The 21,019-nt window shown below is 47.3% G+C and overlaps 1 protein-coding gene across 2 annotated transcripts in view; it reads right to left on the reverse strand.

Moving 5' to 3' along the window:
- Positions 1-21,019, reverse strand: part of GNAO1 (G protein subunit alpha o1) — a 362,264-nt gene that overhangs the window by 11,701 nt on the left and 329,544 nt on the right. The window contains exon 7 of one of the 2 annotated variants that reach the window (XM_075008783.1): positions 3,046-3,199. In XM_075008783.1, coding sequence (XP_074864884.1) covers positions 3,046-3,199 — 154 coding nt within the window. Of the gene's footprint in view, positions 1-3,045; positions 3,200-21,019 lie in introns of those variants that run through there. The other variant, XR_012647482.1, reaches the window with a different exon arrangement.

The following is a 21,019-nucleotide window of genomic DNA, read 5'->3' on the forward strand; positions in this document are numbered from 1 at the left end:
CTCTTTCGAAAGTGTGGTGGGACCTTTTGAAGGGGCAGGTTGGCCCTTCGCTCCCCGCTTGCCTGCGTGACCGCTCCTTTTTGAAAGGCCGTCTTCCAACATTTATTTTCGAAAGCCTTTTGAGAGGCAGCTGCAGTGTAGACGCAGCCAGAAGGTTTTAATTTAAAGGCTTTTCTCCCTTTCTGTGTGCTGCACAATGCAGACTTTTGCGAGTGCTGTACTTATGCTGCGTTCTGCCCTTTGATGGGTATAGACTTGTGCATATGGATTTGGTTGAAGCAGAGGGTAATATAGAACTCAGCTGAACAGCACGTGCAAACATATCTCAAACGTCTCCTGCAACACACACAAAAAGGCTCGAGAGTGTAAAATAATCCTGCCAAAGTCTGTTGTGCTTTTCCCTCCCTGAACTGGCTCACTCGCCATCTGTTTGCACAGTAATGTGACCAATCCTAGATGTTTGCTAAAGCTGACAATGCTGGTAAGCCTAAGGTGACCATCTGTCCCATTCTGGGCGGGACAGCCTCATATTTCAGGCGCCGCCCCAGTGTCCTGATTTATTTTGCAAAAGGGGCTAATTGCCCCATATTCTGCTTTTTTAGCAGGCGGCAGCCACTGGTTCTGGCTCCCAACGGCTGGGGGAGCTGGGAGCCGGACCTGCCTGGCTTCCTCCAGCTGGGGGAACCATATCCACATAGCTGCCACCTGGTTACCCCGGCTGGAGGAACCAGACCCATGCAGCTGCCACCTGGTGCCCCCAGCTGGGGGGACCAGAACCACACAGCTACCGCCTGACTTCCCCTGGTTGGGGGAGCCAGACGCACACACCTGCCACCTGACTCCCCCCCCGGCTGGGGGGAGCTGGATTCCCATGGCTGCCACCCAGCTTCCCCCAGCTGGCAGGAGCTGACTCAGTGAGGCTCCTGCCTGGCTTCCCGCTGCTGGTGGAAGCCAGGAGCTTTGCTAGTGGTGCGGTAGCCCCTTTCCCAGTATCCCAACTTATGGGGCAGCCGAGAACTGCAGCTGCCCCCCCCACGCAGCCCCTCCAGCACGGTGGCAGCCCCCACAGGGCTGCCACCACCTGATTCCCAGCATAGGGTGACCATCGTCCCATTTTGGCCGGGACTCCCCAGGTCCCATATTTGGCCAGGGATGGTATGGTCACCCTAGGTAAGCCATTCACTTTGGCATCATGGTTTGGATGGATGAGCACTTGAAACATCCTGCATCCATACAGTTTTGCAGTCCTCACGTAACAGACCAGCCAGCCAGTGTCAGCTAAGAGGTTACACCAGCAGTTGGCACATATGCCCTCTAGAGCCAGCTCTAGCACTGTCTTTTTGTGCATCTTTGGGCATTTCTGGATGCTTCAGTTTCCCCATCTGTAAAGTGGATGTAATCACATGATGAGGTTGCTTCCAGCCCTAGCATTCTGTGATGCTGTGCTGTGATATTTATCTCATTGGGGTGGTATTGCTTGAAGATCGTACACTGCTCTAAACAGTTTTCTCTATGCATAACACCAATCTGCAATCTGTTTATAAAGAAGACCTAGTGTGAGGGACAGGTTATCCACCATCTGCCTACTCCTGGGGTTCTTACACCTTACACTGAGGACTGGCCACGGTTAGAAGCTGGATGCTAGTAGATGGACCACGTCTGACTCAGTTGGGTAACTGCTACATTCCCATGAGACACGCGTCTGCCAACATTAGGCAGTTTGTTTGTCATAGCTAATTACTTGTGTGACAAAAGCAACTAACTTGGAAGGCTTTTTCACTATAAAAAGCACTCGTTTTTGTCATCTCAGGCAGCCTGCTACTGGAGGAAGACTTCATGAGCTTTAGCCTATGTTGCAGCCTATAAGTTTAATGTGCTCTGGACTTTCTTTGGAAGGCTTTAAATTGTTTGGTTAGCACTACTCAGCAGTGCTTAATAATTTATACTGCATGGTAAAGCAGATTGGGCTTAAATTGCAGCAAGGGAGGTTTAGGTTGGATATTAGGAAATTTTTTCTAACTGTCAGGCTGGTTAAGTACTGGAATAAATTACCTAGGTTGGCTGTAGAATCTCCACCATTGGAGATATTTAAGAACAGGTTAGATAAATATCTAACAGGGAAGATATAGATGGTGCCTGGTCCTGCCATGAGGGCAGAGGACCGGACATGAGGACCTCCTGATCTCCTTTCCACTTCTAGTGTTCTATGATTCTATGACGTATTCTATTTTTCTGATAATTTCATACACCAAACAAAATATCCATCAAACTATTGCGCACCATGAACTTCCCTAAAAACAAACAAACAAAAAAATTGAACCTTTGCACTTTTCTATTCTGACAACCAACCATCTGTAACCAAAGCAAGCACCAGAGAACAGGTTGGTCTCAAGATCCCACCCTCTGGAAGAAGGGGCCATATTCTCAGAAGCTAACTCCTGCCCCACTCTTGCAAGTACTTACACATGCAGTGAACTTTAGAACTCTGAGTGGGTCAATTGGTTTCAGTGGTAATAGTAAAGTTAGGCATGCGTATTAATTTGACTGTAATATGCTATGACAGGGTTGCCTGATAAAGCCAGGGCCTGGTCTTTATGACTAAAAGGACCTTCTGCTTTTGTCGGACTAGAACCTCACACTCAGTCATTGTTGATCCCTTTGAAAACTAAACATACTAACATTTCAGAAGTAGGTTCAGGGACAGATCTTGATCATGAGCTTACATGGAAGGAGAAAAAACATTTTTGATATTACTACAATTAACCCTCCTGCATCATTCCATTAGTAATCGGTGAAGTTTTACATTGTGGTGCTTCAGAAGTTCACAGGGTTTCTCAAGATTTGTGTCTCTCATGGACTGCAATAGGATTGCTCGGTATTACTCCCACAAGAACCGTCCACAAATCAGCCATCACCATTGAGACATGCCCCCACAAGGCACTGTATAATTTTAGGGTGCATCGAACATGTCCAGGACCCCCCACCTCAGTCTTGCAAGATTACTTCCTGCCTGGCAGGTTGAACTGTCTGAGTCATGGCACATACCTGTATATTCAGGGAAGCAGATGGTCAGAGGTGACTTCTTGATCTTCTCAGCAAATAGGTCTTTCTTGTTGAGGAAGAGAATGATGGAGGTATCAATGAAGAATTTGTTGTTACAGATGGAATCGAAGAGCATGAGAGACTCATGCATGCGGTTCTGCAGCAGGAAGGAGGGCATAAAGGAAAAGAGAGACAGAGAGACAGGCAGAGAGAAGAGAGAAAAGTTAGAGTTAGGAAAGAAGCATGTTCACTAAGGCAAATTCTGGGAAGCGGCTAGAGTGTACATGTTCTAAACAGGACATTTAAATAACACAAGACATTCACAAAGGACGAGGAGACAGCTTGATTCTCTTCAGATCAGAGCAAATTGCAGCTGCTTAATTTTCAACAGAACACAATCCTAGCACAATGCACAGGAGAGCGAAAGAGCCCCATGATGACATGACCCAATATGGCGTCTATATTTGCAGTTCTAGATTGGACCGAAGTCTGCTTCCAGCAGTGACCAATATCTGAAGCTTCAAAGAATGGTGAAGTGCCCCCAAGATTGTGCCTGGCCATTTTTGTAGTGCAGAACATGGGATGGGAGCAAATACTCCATGAATCTTGCAGTTATCAGCAGATGTCCAGAAGCCCGACACTTCCGTACTGTCGTCTTTGTCTAGTAAGAATTACATCTTCGTCTTAAAGTTACCGGGCATGCTTTCAAACTCAGGAGAATGAGGAAATGGTCAACACTGGGGAACAAAGCAGGCTGCAGGGCCTTTTTCATGTCTATCACATCAACCCGTTTATTGAAATCATAAGGAAGTCCATCTTCAGATACCCAATCCCAATTTTGCATGGCCTGTCATTTCTGCTGAGTGGGATGGTGTAGCCCTGGCTCACTACACAAGGCAGAGAAATCAGACGTTTCCACGCAGGGTGATGCCTCTTGTTAGCTACCTGTATGCAGTGGTGAGTCAGGCTGGGTGGGAAACAGTCCCACCCCCATAAACATTTTCAAGAGTTTACTGTTTCTTCCCCCATCTTAAAAGAGGACAAAAGATCAAAATCATCCTGAAACTGGAGAACTGAAAAACAGCACTTTTGTGTTGTGGTTATCTGGAACTTTTAGATTTCTTTTGAAGTGTTTTATTTTGACTTGGACTTTTTTCCCATTTTTAACCATGTTAACCCACCTTTAGCATTTTAGATTAGCTTACCTTTTTTTCAAGATGAAAAGTTGTTCTGATCCTGAGGTTTTTTTTTTTTTTTTTCCATTTAGGAAATGCTGAAACAAACCATTCCAACAACTTGGGACACTTTCCTCTTGATATTTTTTGAAATGGAAAATTTGTCAAACCCAGCCCTGTTTCCTGAGCAATCTGTCAGAAAGTTCCCAGTGGGTTCTACAGGTGACTTCCAAGTTGCCCATCACAGCATACTTTTTCAGTTGTGCAGGGAGAAAAGGGTGCAGAGGTGAATGTCAGTCATAGGCTACGTCTACACGTGCACGCTACATTCGAAATAAGCTATTTCGATGAATAACGTCTACACGTCCTCCAGGGCTGGCAACGTCGATGTTCAACTTCGACGTTGGGCAGCACCACATCGAAATAGGCGCTGCGAGGGAACGTCTACACGCCAAAGTAGCACACATCGAAATAAGGGTGCCAGGAACAGCTGCAGACAGGGTTACAGGGCGGACTCAACAGCAAGCCGCTCCCTTAAAGGGCCCCTCCCAGACACAGTTGCAATAACAACACAAGATCCACAGAGCCGACAACTGGTTGCAGACCCTGTGCATGCAGCATGGATCCCCAGCTGCCGCAGCAGCAGCCAGAAGCCCTGGGCTAAGGGCTGCTGCACACGGTGACCATAGAGCCCTGCAGGGGCTGGAGAGAGAGCGTCTCTCAACCCCTCAGCTGATGGCCGCCATGGCGGACCCCGCTATTTCGATGTTGCGGAACGCGGATCGTTTACACGTGCCCTACTTCGACGTTCAGCTTTGAAGTAGGGCGCTATTCCCATCCCCTCATGGGGTTAGCGGCTTCGACGTCTCGCCGCCTAACGTCGATGTTAACGTCGAAATAGCGCCCAACACGTGTAGCCGTGACGGGCGCTATTTCGAAGTTAGTGCCGCTGCTTCGAAGTAGCGTGCACGTGTAGACACAGCTTAAGAGTCCTACACTTGTTAACTTCAGGCCACAAAGCAACATGCACTCTTCATTAATACACTTCCCAAAGAACCAGAGCAGAAGTTAAGTCTGGACGCATGGTCAAAGGAAGGAGCCAGTTATACTTTCAGAAATTTATAATGGAGAATTGACTGTCCCTTCAGAATAGATGCAATTGTTTTCTATAATCTCCATGCTGTATCTGGTTCCCAGGGAGACAGGGCTCTAGAAATGCTGATAAATAGATGGAGACAGATGACGGAAATGCCTGCGTTGGCAGGAAGATGGTTGGCTTTTCCTGTGATTTTAGAAAACGTACCAAGCAGCTGCATGAAGGTGCACATACAGACCATAAGGCATTTCCAAAATACGCGCAAACAAACTGAGCTAGTACGTACAATGGGCTGCCTGGTAAAGTCTTTGGGATTAAAAATCCACAAATCGCATCAGGAAAAGAGCCCTGGCTAAAGGAAATCAGTGGAAAGTAAATCAATGTTTGAAGAACATCACGGAGAGGAAACCAAAGCTCAAATGTACACTTGAGCCCAATAACATGCCATTACCATTCTGGAGTCAATTAATGCTAGCACACTGTGGAAAGAAATAACAGAGTCTCTTTGACTGTCCCATGGCTGTTTCTGTAAGACAGGATTTTTATTCATTTATTTGTCCACAAATTTATCAAGCACCATTTGAGCAGAACGTTGGACGCCACGCTAGGCCAGTTTTAATTTAAGAGCCGTTACAAAAGTAAACGCTAGCTCTCTTCCCCAGCTTTCCCACAGGAGTGACCCCCGTTTGCACAGATTCATGTATTTAAAAATGCAAACCCATACACTAAGTCTACCGTCTTTTAAGGAAAGGGAGACATTAGCAAACAACAGTGATAAGTAACTGGACAGGTAGCTAGGCAAGAAATTTTATCCATGGATTGACTCATCCACAACATTTGGCTCTGCGCAGCTCAAAATGAGCAGTTTCTTCAAGCTCCCCTGGAGCTAGCCTGGTTGCTCAGTGCTGCCAGGTTAGCATTAGTTTTCTGCTGCAAGACAATGCAGGAACGCCTATTAACATGTCAGAACTTGGCCCACTAAGTCCTTCTGCAGGGCCAGAAAGTGCAAAGGCCCTTAAAATGGTCCTAACGGGGCAGCTGAATATTCCCCAGCCATAGGCTACGTTGGCCTAATGGCAGCCTCTTTACTTCCTGACCCATCTAGCATAGGTGATAGGAAGGGGCCTTGTGAAGGCAGGCATACACGAAGTGCAGTTCACCCGCACGGAGAGTCTGGCTCACTGTGTCTACACAGCCTGCCGCTCAAGATAGCACTGGGAGCTTTAATCACTGGACTCTGGTCCTGCATGTAACACTGCAGCTGGCTGGCTTGAGACTCGTGAGATAGCCTGATTATCCAATTTAGACTGCACCGTCTTTGGAGACTTATTGGCATAACATGAACAAGCTTTGTCTCGGGAGAGGCATAATTAAACCACATGGATTAATACATAGCCTCGACTCACCTTGCTAAGAACACCTTCGATAATACAACCCCAGAGAATACCAAACATTTCATTGACTTTTCACTGGCTGTTCACACCATTTTGCAAAAACAATGAGAAGTCCTGAGGCACCTTATAGACTAACAGATTTTTCAGTCAGCTCTGACAAAGTGGGTCTTTGCCCACAGAAGCTTATGCTCCAAAAAAAATCTGTTAGTCTATAAGGTACCACAGGCCTTCTTGTTGTTTTTGAGGATACGACTAATACAGCTACCCCTCTGTCCCTTGTCACCATTTTGGCTGTTTGTTTATACCCTGCGTATCACTGTGCTTGGACCCTAGCACCAGACTGGTTTGTTTCACTCAGTTTCTAGTTCATTTCACTTTCTGTTTTCTAGCACTAGCTCCAAGGCTGTCGCGTTTAGTGCTGCCAGCATTTCAGGGTAAAATTTAAATCCGTAAAGCCTAGTTTCATTGCTGTACTTTTAAAAAATCATTTAAACATTTCTATTCCCATTAGCTGTTAATAATAATAATAATAATAATAATAATAATAATAATAATAATAATAATAATAGAAAATCTTAGTATTAGGCCTAAAATGCTTGATAATGTGACAAAAAGAAACCTCCTTTCCATTTCCTTTGAAAGTAGACCTCATTATGCAATGAGCACTGGAAATATGAACAATAGGTACAAAGAGTCCCATGTTCAGTCTCATTTAACATTATGAAAACAAATATACTGGGTCAAATTCCTTCCTGCTGACTTATTTGGCCCATGATACCTTTCTATACTTTGTGCATTTTCTTACCAGGCTCAATCCCTATATTAATGTTCTGAGTAGTACGTTGGCTGCACAGGAGCACTTCAAAAACCACGGCAATTAGAGTGCAATTAGAGAATGACACCTGCAGTACTCATCAGGCCTTACTGTCACCCATGAAGGCAAAAACCTGTGCTGGGTCCAGAAAGCTCCCAAAATTGTCACTGCTGGTGTACCTCTGAATCATCCCATCCCATCCCATCCCATCAAAGTCTGAGCAGTTTATCCTGAAGGATGCTCTGTATGGAAACCCCAGAGAATTTAGGATCGTCCAGGAAGGCTGTGCATTTGTAGGTCTCCTTGCTCCCCATTGGCTCCTTCTTCCTTGCAGCGGAAGGTTTCTTTCAGCAGTCCTGCCATCAGTTTGTTTCTTAATCTAGCCAGAGTATGGGACCCCTGCCTATGTTCCTACCATAATTTGTGTGATTTATCTTCAGGCAGGGTCTTGTAGAAAAGCTAGTTTTAGTATTTGAATTCTCAGGCCTTTTATATAATTACTCCTTGTTTTACAAGCTAGAAAACTTTTTGCCTTGATTTTACTCGGCAGTTAATGTTATTATCATCCATTTTCATTAGCTCCATAAGGGCAATTGAAATAGCTACAATTAAGGGACAGCTTTTCGAAAGTTCTTGCACAAACATTTGAGTGCAGTTGTGCACTATATTTGCACGGTGTATACTGGGATTGCTGGTGTAACTCAAAAACAACAAGAAGTCCTGTGGCACCTTATAGACTAACAGCTATTTTGGAGCATAAGCTTTTGTGGGCAAAGACCCGCTTCAAAGTTTATAATCCAAAATATCTGTTAGTCGCTATGGTGCCACAGGGCTTCCTGTTGTTTTTGAAGACACAGACTAACTCGGCTACCTCTCTGATACTTGTCACCATCGTGTGACTCAGTAGTTGCATGCTTCAATGGTCAGATTACACGCATAATTTACAGAAACTGATTATGTACATTTGCGGAACGATTTGCAGGGTCGTTTTTGGTATTGATTGATGGCCAGCTAGACCATCACCATTCCATTTGATTTCCATGGAGCTCCTTAAATATGGCCACAGGTATGTCAGTGTATTTCCTGTGAAATATACGGAGAAAGAGTTGCTCAGTAAAAGTGCAAATTGATTCATGATTTCAATGGAGAACAAGCAAATGTTGCTATTGCTGATCATGACGGAGTCTGAAAACTTAGCTCCATGCTAGAAAATGAAGGCTATAGTGGAATTCATAGGATCTTTGCTAACTTGATGAGCGGTGTCTGACAGGCCTAAGTACTTTGTATTTAGTTTAATATCTTTGGGAAGAGGGAAAGTGCCCTACAAATTCCACTCAAGTTTAGCATTTTGCCTCTGGCAGTGCTCGGAGTAGTGGCAGAGTCACTATACTGGCACAGATTAAAGTCAAGTAGTAACAGAGAGGGAGCCGTGCTAGTCTATATGCTATCAAAACAAAAAAGCAGTAAAGGAGCACTTTAAAGACTTACAAAACAATTTATTAGGTGAGCTTTTGTGGGACAGACCCACTTCTTCAGGCCATAGACAGACCAGAACAGACTCAATATGTAAGGCACAGAGAACCAAAAAAGTAATCGAGGTTGATAAACGGTTGACAAGGTTGACATCACCAAGATGTGAATTTTCTGGGTCATTATAGGTGCTCTTTTGCATACTTGGCTTAATCTAATTCTTGACTTCCCCCTCCCCCTTCTGCCCCTCGACTCTCTGATTTGCTCATCTTGATAACTTTTTTCTGATTTGTCAACATTGATTACTTTTTTGGTTCTCTGTGCCTTACATATTGAGTCTGTTCTGGTCTGGCTGTGGTCTGAAGAAGTGGGTCGGTCCCACGAAAGCTCACTTAATAAATTGTTTTCTTAGTCTTTAAAGTGCTACTTGACTGCTTTTTGTTTAGAGCAAAGTCAAGTGCCCCATTAAAAACCCCTCTTTCATATACAAATAACTCTCTATTAAAATCTTCCTACTAATTAATAATAATGAAAAGTAGCTGTCATAGTGCATGTTCCATCTTCATTAGGTCTCAAAGAGCTTTACAAAGGAGATCAGCATCATTAGCCCTATTTTATACATGGGGAGACTGAGGCACAGTGCAGGGAAGTGACGTGTCAAAGGTCACCCAGCAGGCCCAGGACAGTGCTGGGAATGGAGCCCAACTCCCCTTACAGTGCTGCATCCATCAGGCCACACTGCTTCTGACTATGTCACCACTGGGCAATCCCCTAGACATTACTGTAATATATACATATAGGCAGGGCAAAAAGTCACTACTCTTAATACTGTTACATATTTTGATAGAGTGCTCAGTTATTTCAAGCCATCCTTTCACCTCACCTTTGGGACTATTTAGGGCCTTGTTTGGCTCCTGTTGAAATTAGAGCAGCCTCAGGGCTGCTCTGACATGTTTTGTCTGTTCTGGCTATGTAGCATATAAGACAGCTGAGCAGAGCCAGACCTTGTGTGTGTGTTTCTTAATAAAAAGATGTTCCAGTTACACATTTAGCCTATAATGAATGTTTTATTAATGGATAATCCTATTAAGGACGGTCTGAATGTGAAAGTCACATTGCAGTATTTAGCAGATGTCTGATTTCATCTTAGTAACCCTGTAACCCAGGAAGTCCAAAGCTATATAAAGCCTGCTAGTCAAGCAACCAGAGAGCTTGTGACCAGGGAGCTGAACTAACAGGAGCAGCTAACAGGGAGTTTCGTGTGGCAGTTTAGAGGGGGCGTTTTGAAGGGTGTGAGATACATCTGACCTTCTTTAAAACCTCTTTTAAATTAGCTAAAATGAAAACGACCTTAAATCAGAAACCCCACTGAAAATCTAGTTTTCTGTAGGAGGAAATGCAGACGGAAACCCAGCAGCAGAGCGGGGGGTTTTTCCTGTTTACTGAACCCATTGCGGCGTGTATGATAACCTGCCTTATGTGTGCATGCAATGCAAGGAGCTCCTGGCCCTCCGAGAAAGCATACTGGCTTTGGAGGCCAGGGTGGCTGAATTGGGGGAGTTAAGGAAGGAGGGGCTTAGATTCATTAGGAACTGGGGAGACTTTTGGGGTCGGAGGAGCCTATACAGGAAGGATGGGCTCCACCTGCACCAAAATGAAACCAGACTGCTGGCACTTAACATTAAAAAGGCCACGGAGCAACTTTGAAACTAAAGGCTGGGGGAAAGCCGATGGGCGCAGAGGAGCACAGAGACCGGACAGAGGCGTGTCTTATGGGAGGGTCTATAAATAGGGATTCTCCATGTTCTACTAAGGAGGAGACGACTGAAGACGATGAAATATGGGTAAACTCAGATGAGAAACAAATACATTTGGAAAAGGCGGGCAGATAATTAGTGACACATGTTTAAAGTGCTTATACACAGATGCTAGAAGTCTAAATAGTAAGATGGGTGAACTCGAGTGCCCTGAATTATAGGAAGCTATTGATATAATAGGAATCACAGGAACTTGGTGGAATGAGGCCAATCACTGGGATACCGTCACACCAGGGTACAAAATATATCGGCAGGACAGAGCAGGTCATGCTGGTGGGGAGAGTGGCACGATACATAAAAGAAGACATAGAATCAACTGAAATGAAAATTTTAAATGAACTAAAATGTTCCATAGACTGTCTATGGATAGTAATTTTGTGCTCCAATAAAAAGAATATAGCAGTAGGGGTATATTACCGACCACTTGACCAGGATAAAAAAGCAGTCAAGTAGCACTTTAAAGACCAATAATTTGGGGACAATTTATACCTCCACATTAGTGGAACTGCTATGGGCACCCGCATGGCCCCACAATATGCTAATATATTTATGGCTGACCTGGAACAACGATTCCTCAGCTCTCGTCCCCTATTACCCCTCCTCTACTTACGATACATCGATGACATCTTTATGATTTAGACCCATGGTATAGAGACTCTAGACGAATTCCTCAGAGACTTCAACAATCTGCACCCCACCATCAACTTATGCCTCGATTACTCCATGCAAGAGATACATTTCCTGGACACTACAGTACTAATCAAGGATGGCCTGATCAGTAGCACACTGTACCAGAAACCCGCTGATCGCTATAGTTACCTACACCCTTCTAGCTTCCGTTCTGCACATATAACTAGATCCATTGTTTACAGTCAAGCCCTTAGGTACAATCGCATTTGCTCTGATCCAACTGACAGAGACCAAAAACTACAAGAACTTTACCAAATATTCATAAACTTGAATTACCCACCAGGAGAAATAAAAAAAACAAATCGACAGGGCCAGACGACTACCCAGAGACCAGCTACTCTAAGATAGGCCCCAAAAAAGCCAAGAGCAGAACACCACTGGTCATTACCTACAGCCCCCAATTCAAACCACTGCAACGCATTATTAAAGACCTACAACCAATCCTTAATCAGGATGCCACACTCCAGAAGGCCCTAGGTGACAGGCCTGTTCTATTCTACAGACAACCTCCCAGCCTTATGAGGATTCTAACCAATAGCCACAATCTATACCGCAGGAACACCAATCCTAGAGCTTTTCCTTGCAACAAAGCCCGCTGCCAGCTTTGTCCACATATCTATTCTGGAGATACCATCACTGGACCTAACCAGGTTATTCACAGAATCATGGGCACATTTCTCATGTTCCTCAACTAACATCATATACGCCATCATGTGACAACAATGCCCAGATGTTTTGTATATTGGACAGACGTCAGACAAAGAATTAATGGGCACAAAACAGACAGCAAAACTTTCCTGATCCACAAACCAGTTAGTCAACATTTCTGTTAATGACTTAAGAGTTTGCGTCTTATTGAAGAAGAATTTTCAGTCTGCTTTAGAAAGAGAAACTGCTGAACTCTCTTTCGTATTCAAATTTGACACATTAACACATGGTTTGAACCAGGATGCAAATTTTCTGGGACATTATCAGTGCTCTTTGGCATACTTGGCTTAATCTAATTCTTGACTCCCGCCCCTGCCCTCCGATTCCTCTGCTCTCTGATTTGCTCACCTTAATTTTTTTCTGATTTGCCAACTTTGATTACTGTTTTTGGTTCTCTATGCCTTACATATTGAGTCTGTTCTGGTATGGCTATGGTCTGAAGAAGTGGGTCTGTCCTACAAAACTCATCACCTAATAAATTATTTTGTTAGTCTTTAAAGTGCTACTTGACTGCTTTTTTGTTTTGATAGTATACAGAGGAGCACGGCTCCCTCTCTTTTACTACTGACTAGGATAGTGATAGTGACTATGAAACGCTGAGGGAGATTATGGGGGATTTCAACTATCCGCACAGTGACTATCACCTATTTGTACATGTCACCTCGGGACAGGATGCAGAGCTAAAATTTCTTGATACCTTAAATTACTGCTTCTTGGAGCAGCTGGTTCTGGACCCCACAAGGGGAGACGCAATTCTTGATTTAGTCCAAAGTGTAGCACAGGATCTGGTCCAAGAGGTAAATATAACTGAACCACTTGGAAATAGTGACCATAATGTAATAAAATTTAACACCTCTATTGGCTGGGCCCACACTAGAGAGTTTTGTCGACAGAAGGGACCTTCTGTTGGCATAACTCAGAGACCATCTATGCACTTAAAGCATTCTGTCGACAGATTCTCAACAGAACTTTGCATTTGCCTCGACAGTATTATCCCTCAAAAATTTGAGGCATAGCAATCTGTCACTGGAGTGCTGTCGACAGAAGTGTAGTGTAGACATGTCTGTTGACAGAGAGGGATTCCAGTGGCCAGGCAGCCCTCTTTGCAGAGCTGCCATTCCGCTTTCCGGCACCAGAAGGCAGTGCAGTCTGGCAGTTCTCTGTCGACAGAGCAGCTGTGTCTATACTTGCATTCCTCTTTCGAAAGAGGCATGCAAGTGAGGGAAACCAAAAATGCAAATGAGATGCAGATTTACATATCGGGTGCCTCATTTGCATACTCTTCTTTCGAAAGAGCCTCTTTCAAAAGAAGAAAAGCAGTGTAGACGTAGCTCTTTCGAAAGCAAACCCCATCGTCAAACAAACCCTTCTTCCCATCAAAAAAAGGGAAGAAGGGTTCTTTCAAAGCTGGGGTTTACTTTTGAAAGAGCAGCGTCTACACTGCTTTTTTTCTTTCAGAAGACGAATATGCAAATGAAGCACAGCTACGTAAATCTGCACCTTATTTGCATTTTCATTTTCCCTCATTTGCATGCCTCTTTCAAAAGAGGAATGCAAGTGTAGCTGCAGCCAGCAAGTTGTGTATAGATGCAATCTGTTGTCAGAGGTTCTGTGGAGATTATCCTGTTGACAGTAACTTCTGTCGACAGGTGCTTCTAGTGCAGACGTAGCCTATGTCGGCTAAAGCACCTCAGCAACCCCACACTGTAGCATTTAATTTCAGAAAGGGGAATGACACAAAAAGACAGGTTACTCACCGTAGTAACGGTGGTTCTTCGAGATGTGTCCCCGTGGGTGCTCCACAATAGGTGTCGGGCTCGCCCGGCGCCGCAGATTGGATCTTCCAAGCAGTTTCTGCCGGACCGCGCATGCGCCGGTGCGCGCCGCTCCCTTGCGCGCTCCTGGCCATGTGCGCGATCCGGTCCCCGCCAGTTCCTTGACCAACCGCCTCGGATGCCCCTGCAAAACACTAACAGAGATCCGAAGCGGGGAGGATGGGCGGGTGGTGGAGCACCCACGGGGACACATCTCGAAGAACCACCGTTACTACGGTGAGTAACCTGTCTTTCTTCTTTGAGTGTCCCCGTGGGTGCTCCACAATAGGTGACTACCCAGCAGTAACCCAAGATAGGAGGTGGGTAATCGGATTATGTGCAGCTTGTCCCCGAGAGGACCGCTGCAGAGAGACGGGTATCCTCTTGGAATACCCTGTGAAGGGCGTAATGTTTGGCAAAGGTGTCGTAGGATGACCAGGTCGCCGCTCTGCAAATGTCTTTTAGCGCAACGCCCTTGAAAAAGGCTGTTGATGCCGCCACCGCCCTAGTGGAATGAGCCCTGGGCGTGGCCAGTAAAGGAGTCTTTTTGAGTTCGTAGCACATTTTTATGCAGGATACGATGTGCTTCGAGATTCTCTGCGAAGAGAGACCTTCTCCTTTCGATTTGGGAGCGAGAGAGACTAAGAGTCTATCCGTTTTCCGGAAGGACTTGGTCCTGTCTACATAGAAGGCTAGCGCCCTCCTCACGTCCAGGAGGTGTAGGCGCGCCTCTTTGTTAGAGTTATGAGGCTTTGGATAAAACGAGGGTAAAACAATAGGTTCGTTAATGTGAAACTCAGAAGAAACCTTGGGAACAAAGGCTGGATGCAGCCGTATGGTTACCGCCTCCTTGGAAAAAACAGTGCAGGGTGGCGTTGCCATAACTGCCGCAAGCTCGCTCACCCTGAGAGCTGACGTAATTGCGAGAAGAAAGGTCGTCTTTATCGTAAGGAGGCGGAGGGAAACCGTGGCCAAGGGCTCGAACAGTGGTCCCGTTAGCACGTTAAGCATCAGGTCCAAGTTCCACGAAGGTGGAAGCGGTTTCCGAGGGGGGTATAGGTTTACCAACCCTTTGAGGAACCTGGTAACCATCAGATGGGCGAACACCGTGTGCCCTTCCTCCTCGTGTCTGAACGCCGAAATGGCGGCAAGGTGGACCTTTAACGAGGATAGTGAGAGTCCGCCTCTCTTGAGGTCCAGTAAATACTCTAATATTACAGGTATAGGCACCGAAAGGGGGGCCAGCTGTTTGGTAGAACACCACGCCGTGAAGCGAGTCCATTTCTGCTTGTAGGCCTTCCTGGTGGAAGTCCTCCTGCTACTTTCTAGGACTTGCTGCACTTCCTCCGTGCATGTGCTCTCTAGGGAGCTGAGCCATGGATTAACCACGCTTGTAGTCGCAGGCCTTGGGGGTGCGGATGCACTATGGACCCCTGGGCTTGCGTGAGCAGATCCGGCGCCACCGGAAGGGGCATCGGTGGACAGTCCGACATGCGCAGGAGTAGGGGGAACCATTGCTGTCGATCCCACATTGGGACTATCAGGATCATTCGGGCTCCTTCCCTCCTGGCTTTCTGCAAGACTTTGTGGATCAGCACTGTGGGAGGAAAAGCGTAAAGCAGGGGGCCCCTCCACGAGATCGCGAATGCGTCCCCCAGGGACCCCCGTCCCAGTCCTGCCCTGGAGCAGAATCGTGGGCACTTCTTGTTGTGTTGAGTGGCAAACAGGTCTATCTGGGGAAAACCCCATGCGTGGAAAATCGGTCGTAGCAGATCGGGACGGATCTGCCACTCATGCGTGAGTGCAAAAAGCCTGCTCAGCTGGTCTGCCTTCACATTGTGAGCGCCTGGTAAGTACGAGGCTTTCAAGATTGTATTGTTGGCGATGCACCAGTTCCATAACTGGACTGCTTCCGCACATAAGGCACGGGACCGAGCTCCTCCTTGCCGGTTTATATAAAACATGGTGGAGGTATTGTCTGTACTGATCCCGACGACTTTGCCTTGTATATGGTCTCGAAAGTGTCTGCAGGCGTTGAACACTGCTCTGAGCTCCAGTATATTATGTGCAGTGACTGCTCCGCGGAGGACCACAGCCCTTGAGTCACCTCTTCGCCCATGTGTGCTCCCCACCCTATGAGGGAGGCATCTGTAGTAAGAAAAACCGATATTTGTGGTTGGTGGAAGGGTACCCCTGTTAGCAAGTTCTTGGGGTTTACCCACCATTGCAGGGATTTGCGCACCTCTGCTGTGGGCGACACCACCCTGTGAATGGTGTGTGCTGCCAGTTTGTATACGCTCGCCAGCCAGTGCTGCATGCTGCGCATGTGTAACCTGGCGTTCTGTACTACGAATGTCGCCGCTGCCATGTGGCCCAGCAGCTGTAAGCACGTCAGGACCAGCACCGTAGGGCTGAAGGTGATGACCTACACGAGGGAGCCGATGGCCCGGAAGCGAGTCTCTGGTAGATATACTCTCGCTGTAATAGAATTTATGCGTGCCCCTATGAACTCAATGTCCTGTGTGGGGTCTATCTTTGATTTTGCCAGATTGATAACCAGGCCGAGTGAAGAGAACGTGCCTGCTGTGACGTGTATCATACGTAGTACCTCCTCCTTCGAGGCCCCTTTGAGTAGGCAGTCGTCCAGATATGGGAATATAAATACCCCCTGTCTGTGCAGGTAGGCTGACACCACTGCCAAGGTCTTGGTGAAGACTCTGGGGGCCGAGGAGAGGCCAAACGGTAGGACCTTGTATTGAAAATGTTCTTTGCCTACCATGAACCGGAGGAATCGCCGGTGAGCCAGATGGATAGTTATGTGAAAATACGCGTCTTGCAAATCGAAAGCTGCAAACCAATCTCCATCGTCCAGTGCCGTAAGGATGGAGGCGATTGTGATCATCCGAAAACATTGCTTGCGCAGGTACAGGTTGAGGCCTCGAAGATCTAAGATGGGCCTCCAGCCTCCTGTCTTTTTCTCCATGAGGAAGTACCTCGAGTAGAACCCTTTTCCTTGCAGTTGCTCCGGCACTCTTTCCACTGCCCCTATGAGCATGAGATGGTCTACCTCCTGCTTGAGCCTCGCTATGTGGGAGGCCTCCTGGAGGTGGGGCCTGGGTGGAGGTCGTGGCGGTGGGAGTGACTGGAAGGGGATGGCGTACCCCGTGGCTATGATCTCCAACACCCATTTGTCTGTGGTGATCCTTTGCCACTGGTCGTAGAATGGTCGGAGGCGATGGTGGAATAGCCGTTTCGGATGACCTTGTGCGATGGTAGTACTTTTTCTTTCTGTATGGAGGGGTGTAAATCCCCAGGGTCCTAAGTGTGGCTCTTGAATCTTTACTGGAATGAAGGACCGAGTCAGTTGATTCAGCAAACAGCTTCTGCGAGTCGAAGGGAAGATCGACTATCTTTGCCTGCAGATCCCTCGGTATACCCGAAGTCTGGAGCCAGGACTCCCTTCGCATCACCACTGCCGTAGCTGTGGAACGTGCTGCTGTGTCTGCAACATCCAGGGCGATCTGAACTCCCGTCCTCGAGGCCGCGTAGCCTTCTTGCACGATGGCCTTGAGCACTGGTTTCTTGTCCTCTGGAAGCGAGTCCATGAGGGAGGTTAACCTGGTGTAGTTGTCGAAATTATGGTTCGCTAAATGCGCTGCGTAATTTGTCATTCGCAACAGTAGAGTGGAGGAGGAGTAGACCTTTCTGCCGAACAGCTCTAGCTTCTTGGCATCTTTGTCTGTTCTCCCTGTCTTAAATTGAGATGTCTTTGATCTTTGTTGCGATGACTCCACCACCAAGGAATTTGGTTGTGGGTGGCTGAACAGGAACTCCATGCCCTTTGCCGGCACGAAGTATTTCTTATCCGCTCTCTTGTGGACAGGCAGAATAGTCGCAGGGGTCTGCCATATCATAGTGGCGGACTCCAAGATTGCTTCATCAAGCGGTATTGCTATTTTGGAGGAGGCCGGAGGTCTCAGATTTTTGAGGAGCTTATGGTGTTTCTCTTGCACCTCTGCTGTCTGGATGCCTTGCGTGAAGGCCACCCTCTTAAACAGCTCTTGAAACTGTTTGAGACCGTCCGGAGGATGGACGTCCCCCGGGGCCGTAGCCTCGTCCGGGGAGGAGAGCGAGGAACCACTGGGGTACGCCTCTCTGGACCCTTCCGGTTCCTGTTGGTGATGGTACACCCTCTCACTAGAGGCTTGAGAGGGAAAATCTCGGGGTTCCATAACCAGTCCCCCCTGAGATACTTGAGTCTCTGTCCCCGTTCGCGATTGCCCTCGGGGATACGAGATCGTCTGTGGGGATCTTTCCCTGGTAGATTGCCGGTGGTGTCTATGCCCTGCGTGATAGGGGCGACCATGGCAGTACAGGCACTGTTCTTGGGAAGGTGACCTAGACCACTCCCTTGGTGCATACCCTCTGCGTCTGGGGGAGCGAGATCGTCGAGAGACCTGGGACACTGGAGAGAGCGATTTGTGATAGTATTCCAGCGGCTCAAACCCCAGGAAGGGTGAAGGTGGTCCCAGCCAGGGCGAGGCTGGTTGTAAAAATGGAGACAGGGGCTCCGGGTAGGCTAGGGGGGACCCCTGCCTTCTGGTTGGAGTCTGCAGCATAAGCGGAGGGCTGAAAGAAAGCAACTCCGCAGCCCTGTCTGGAGAGGGGCTGCGGTGCCTCGTTTTGTGTGCAGCCTTCCCCCTCCCTTGAGGAGGTAACTCCGCCCCCTGACGTGTAGGGGATCTCGGCCCCGTCCGCGCCGTGCTCGGCACGCTCATGGGCGGTGCCGCACGGGCGGTGTCCTCCGGTGCCTGCAGGCTGCGTGCCTGCGCGCTCTGCACCGCCGGTTCCCCAGGGGTCGGTGCCGCTGCTTGCGGTGCCGCCGGTACCGGCGCTTGTTTAGCCGCCGCCCTGCCTGCGGTGCGGTGTGGCTGTTTGATTATCGGAGGCTGAGCCGCCTCCACGTGGCTCTCCGTGCCGCCGCCGATCAGCTGTTGCTGCGGCTGGGGGCTGCGCGCTCCTCCCGTCCCGCTCGCTGTTGCTGCCGGCAGGGATCGGGCTGGGGAGGCTTTCCTCCGTTTCTGTGCTGATGGGGTGAGGGAGGCGGCTTTCCTTTTATGGGCCCCAGAGGGTCCCTCCTGCTGCGGCCGCTCTGGCACGTCTGGCTGGAGGGCCTTGTCGAAGAGCAGCATTTTAAGCCGCATCTCCCTGTCCTTCCTTGCTCTGGCTGTTAGTTTTGCACAGAAGGAGCAGTTCTGCATGACATGGGACTCCCCCAGGCACCTTATGGAGAGACTGTGCCCATCAGACGCTGGCATTGCCTCTCGGCAGGACTCACATTTCTTAAATCCTGAAGAGGACATTGTTGGTGAGTCTTTCAGTTGTTAATGGGTACTTAGCACCTTCTCTGTGCTGTTTTTCCCCTTCTCCGATAGCCTGCCGCGGCAGGAGGGCTGATGGCCCTGGGCTCCTGGCCTCCGGTGTTCCGCTTGTTACTGGGACTGGACTGAATGCCGTCCCGCTTGTTGTTGTTGTTTTTTTTTTTTTTTTGAAAAATAACAACTGGCTAACTTGCAGTAGCCTAAGAACTTGAAAACTTTAAAGAAAAAACAGTTAAAACCATTGAATACGCTAACTTGGCCTTAGCCTAGTTCGGATTCCGTCTGCAGCCGACGGCGGTTAAGAGGAACTGGCGGGGACCGGATCGCGCACGTGGCCAGGAGCGCGCAAGGGAGCGGCGCGCGCCGGTGCATGCGCGGTCCGGCAGAAACTGCTTGGAAGATCCGATCTGCGGCGCCGGGCGAGCCCGACACCTATTGTGGAGCACCCACGGGGACACTCGAAGAAGAAATGAAGTTAGTTAAGCAGAAATTAAAAGATACATTACCAAAAGTAAAACCCCCAGCAATCTACATGTAAACATTTCAAATACCATAGTAGAGGCCCAATTTAAAAGTACACCTAAATTAGAAAACAGAGTAAGAATATCAAAAAATGTCACTGTGGCTTAGCAACCAGGTAAGGGAGCAGTGAAAGATAAAAAAGCATCATTTAAAAAGTGGAAGTTAGATCCCAATGAGGAAAATAGAAAGGAGCATAAACTCTGTCAAGTTAAGTGTAAAGACATAATAAAAAAAAAAAAAAAGAAAGGCCAAAAAAGGCGTTTGAAGCTCAGCTACCCAAAAACTCAAAAAGTAACAGCAAAATGTTTTAAAGTACATCAGAAACAGGAAGCCTGCTAAACACCCAGTGGGGCCACTGGATGATTGAGATGCTAAGGGAGCACTTTAAGATGATGAGGCCATTGTGGAGAAACTAAATGAATTCTTTGCTTTGGTCTTAACCACTGAGGATGTTAGGGAGAGTCCAAAACCTGAGCCACTCTTTTTAGGTGACACATATGAGGAATTATCCAAGACTGAGGTGTCATTACAGGAAGCTTTGGAACACAATGATAAACTTAAGAGTAACAAGTCACCGGGCCCAGATGGCATTCACCCAAGAGTTCTGAAAGAACTTAAATGTGAATTTGTAGAAATATTAACTGTGGTTAGTCATTTATTGTTTAAATCAGCTTCTGTACCTGTTGACTGGAAGATAGCTAACGTGACTCAAATATTTACAAAGGGATATAGAGGTGATCCTGGCAGTTACAGACCAGTAAGTCTAACATCAGTATTGGGCAAATTAGTTGAAACGATAGTAAAGAATACAATTGTCAGACATTAGATGAACATAACTTGTGGGGGGAAAAGTCAACATGGTTTCTGTAAAGGGAAATCATGCTTTACCAAGCTACTAGAGTTCTTTGAGGGGGTCAATAAGCATATGGACAGGGGGATCCAGTGGATATAGTGTACTCGGATTTCCAGAAAGGCTTTGATAAGGTCCCTCACCAAAGGCTCTTAAGTTAAATAAGTTGTCATGGGATAAGAAGGAGTGCTGGCTCCTGGACTGAAAACTGGTTAAAAGACAGGAAAGAAAGGGAAGGAATAAATG

Source organism: Carettochelys insculpta, chromosome 14, assembly GCF_033958435.1.
Source record: "Carettochelys insculpta isolate YL-2023 chromosome 14, ASM3395843v1, whole genome shotgun sequence".
NCBI classification, from domain to species: Eukaryota; Metazoa; Chordata; order Testudines; family Carettochelyidae; genus Carettochelys; species Carettochelys insculpta.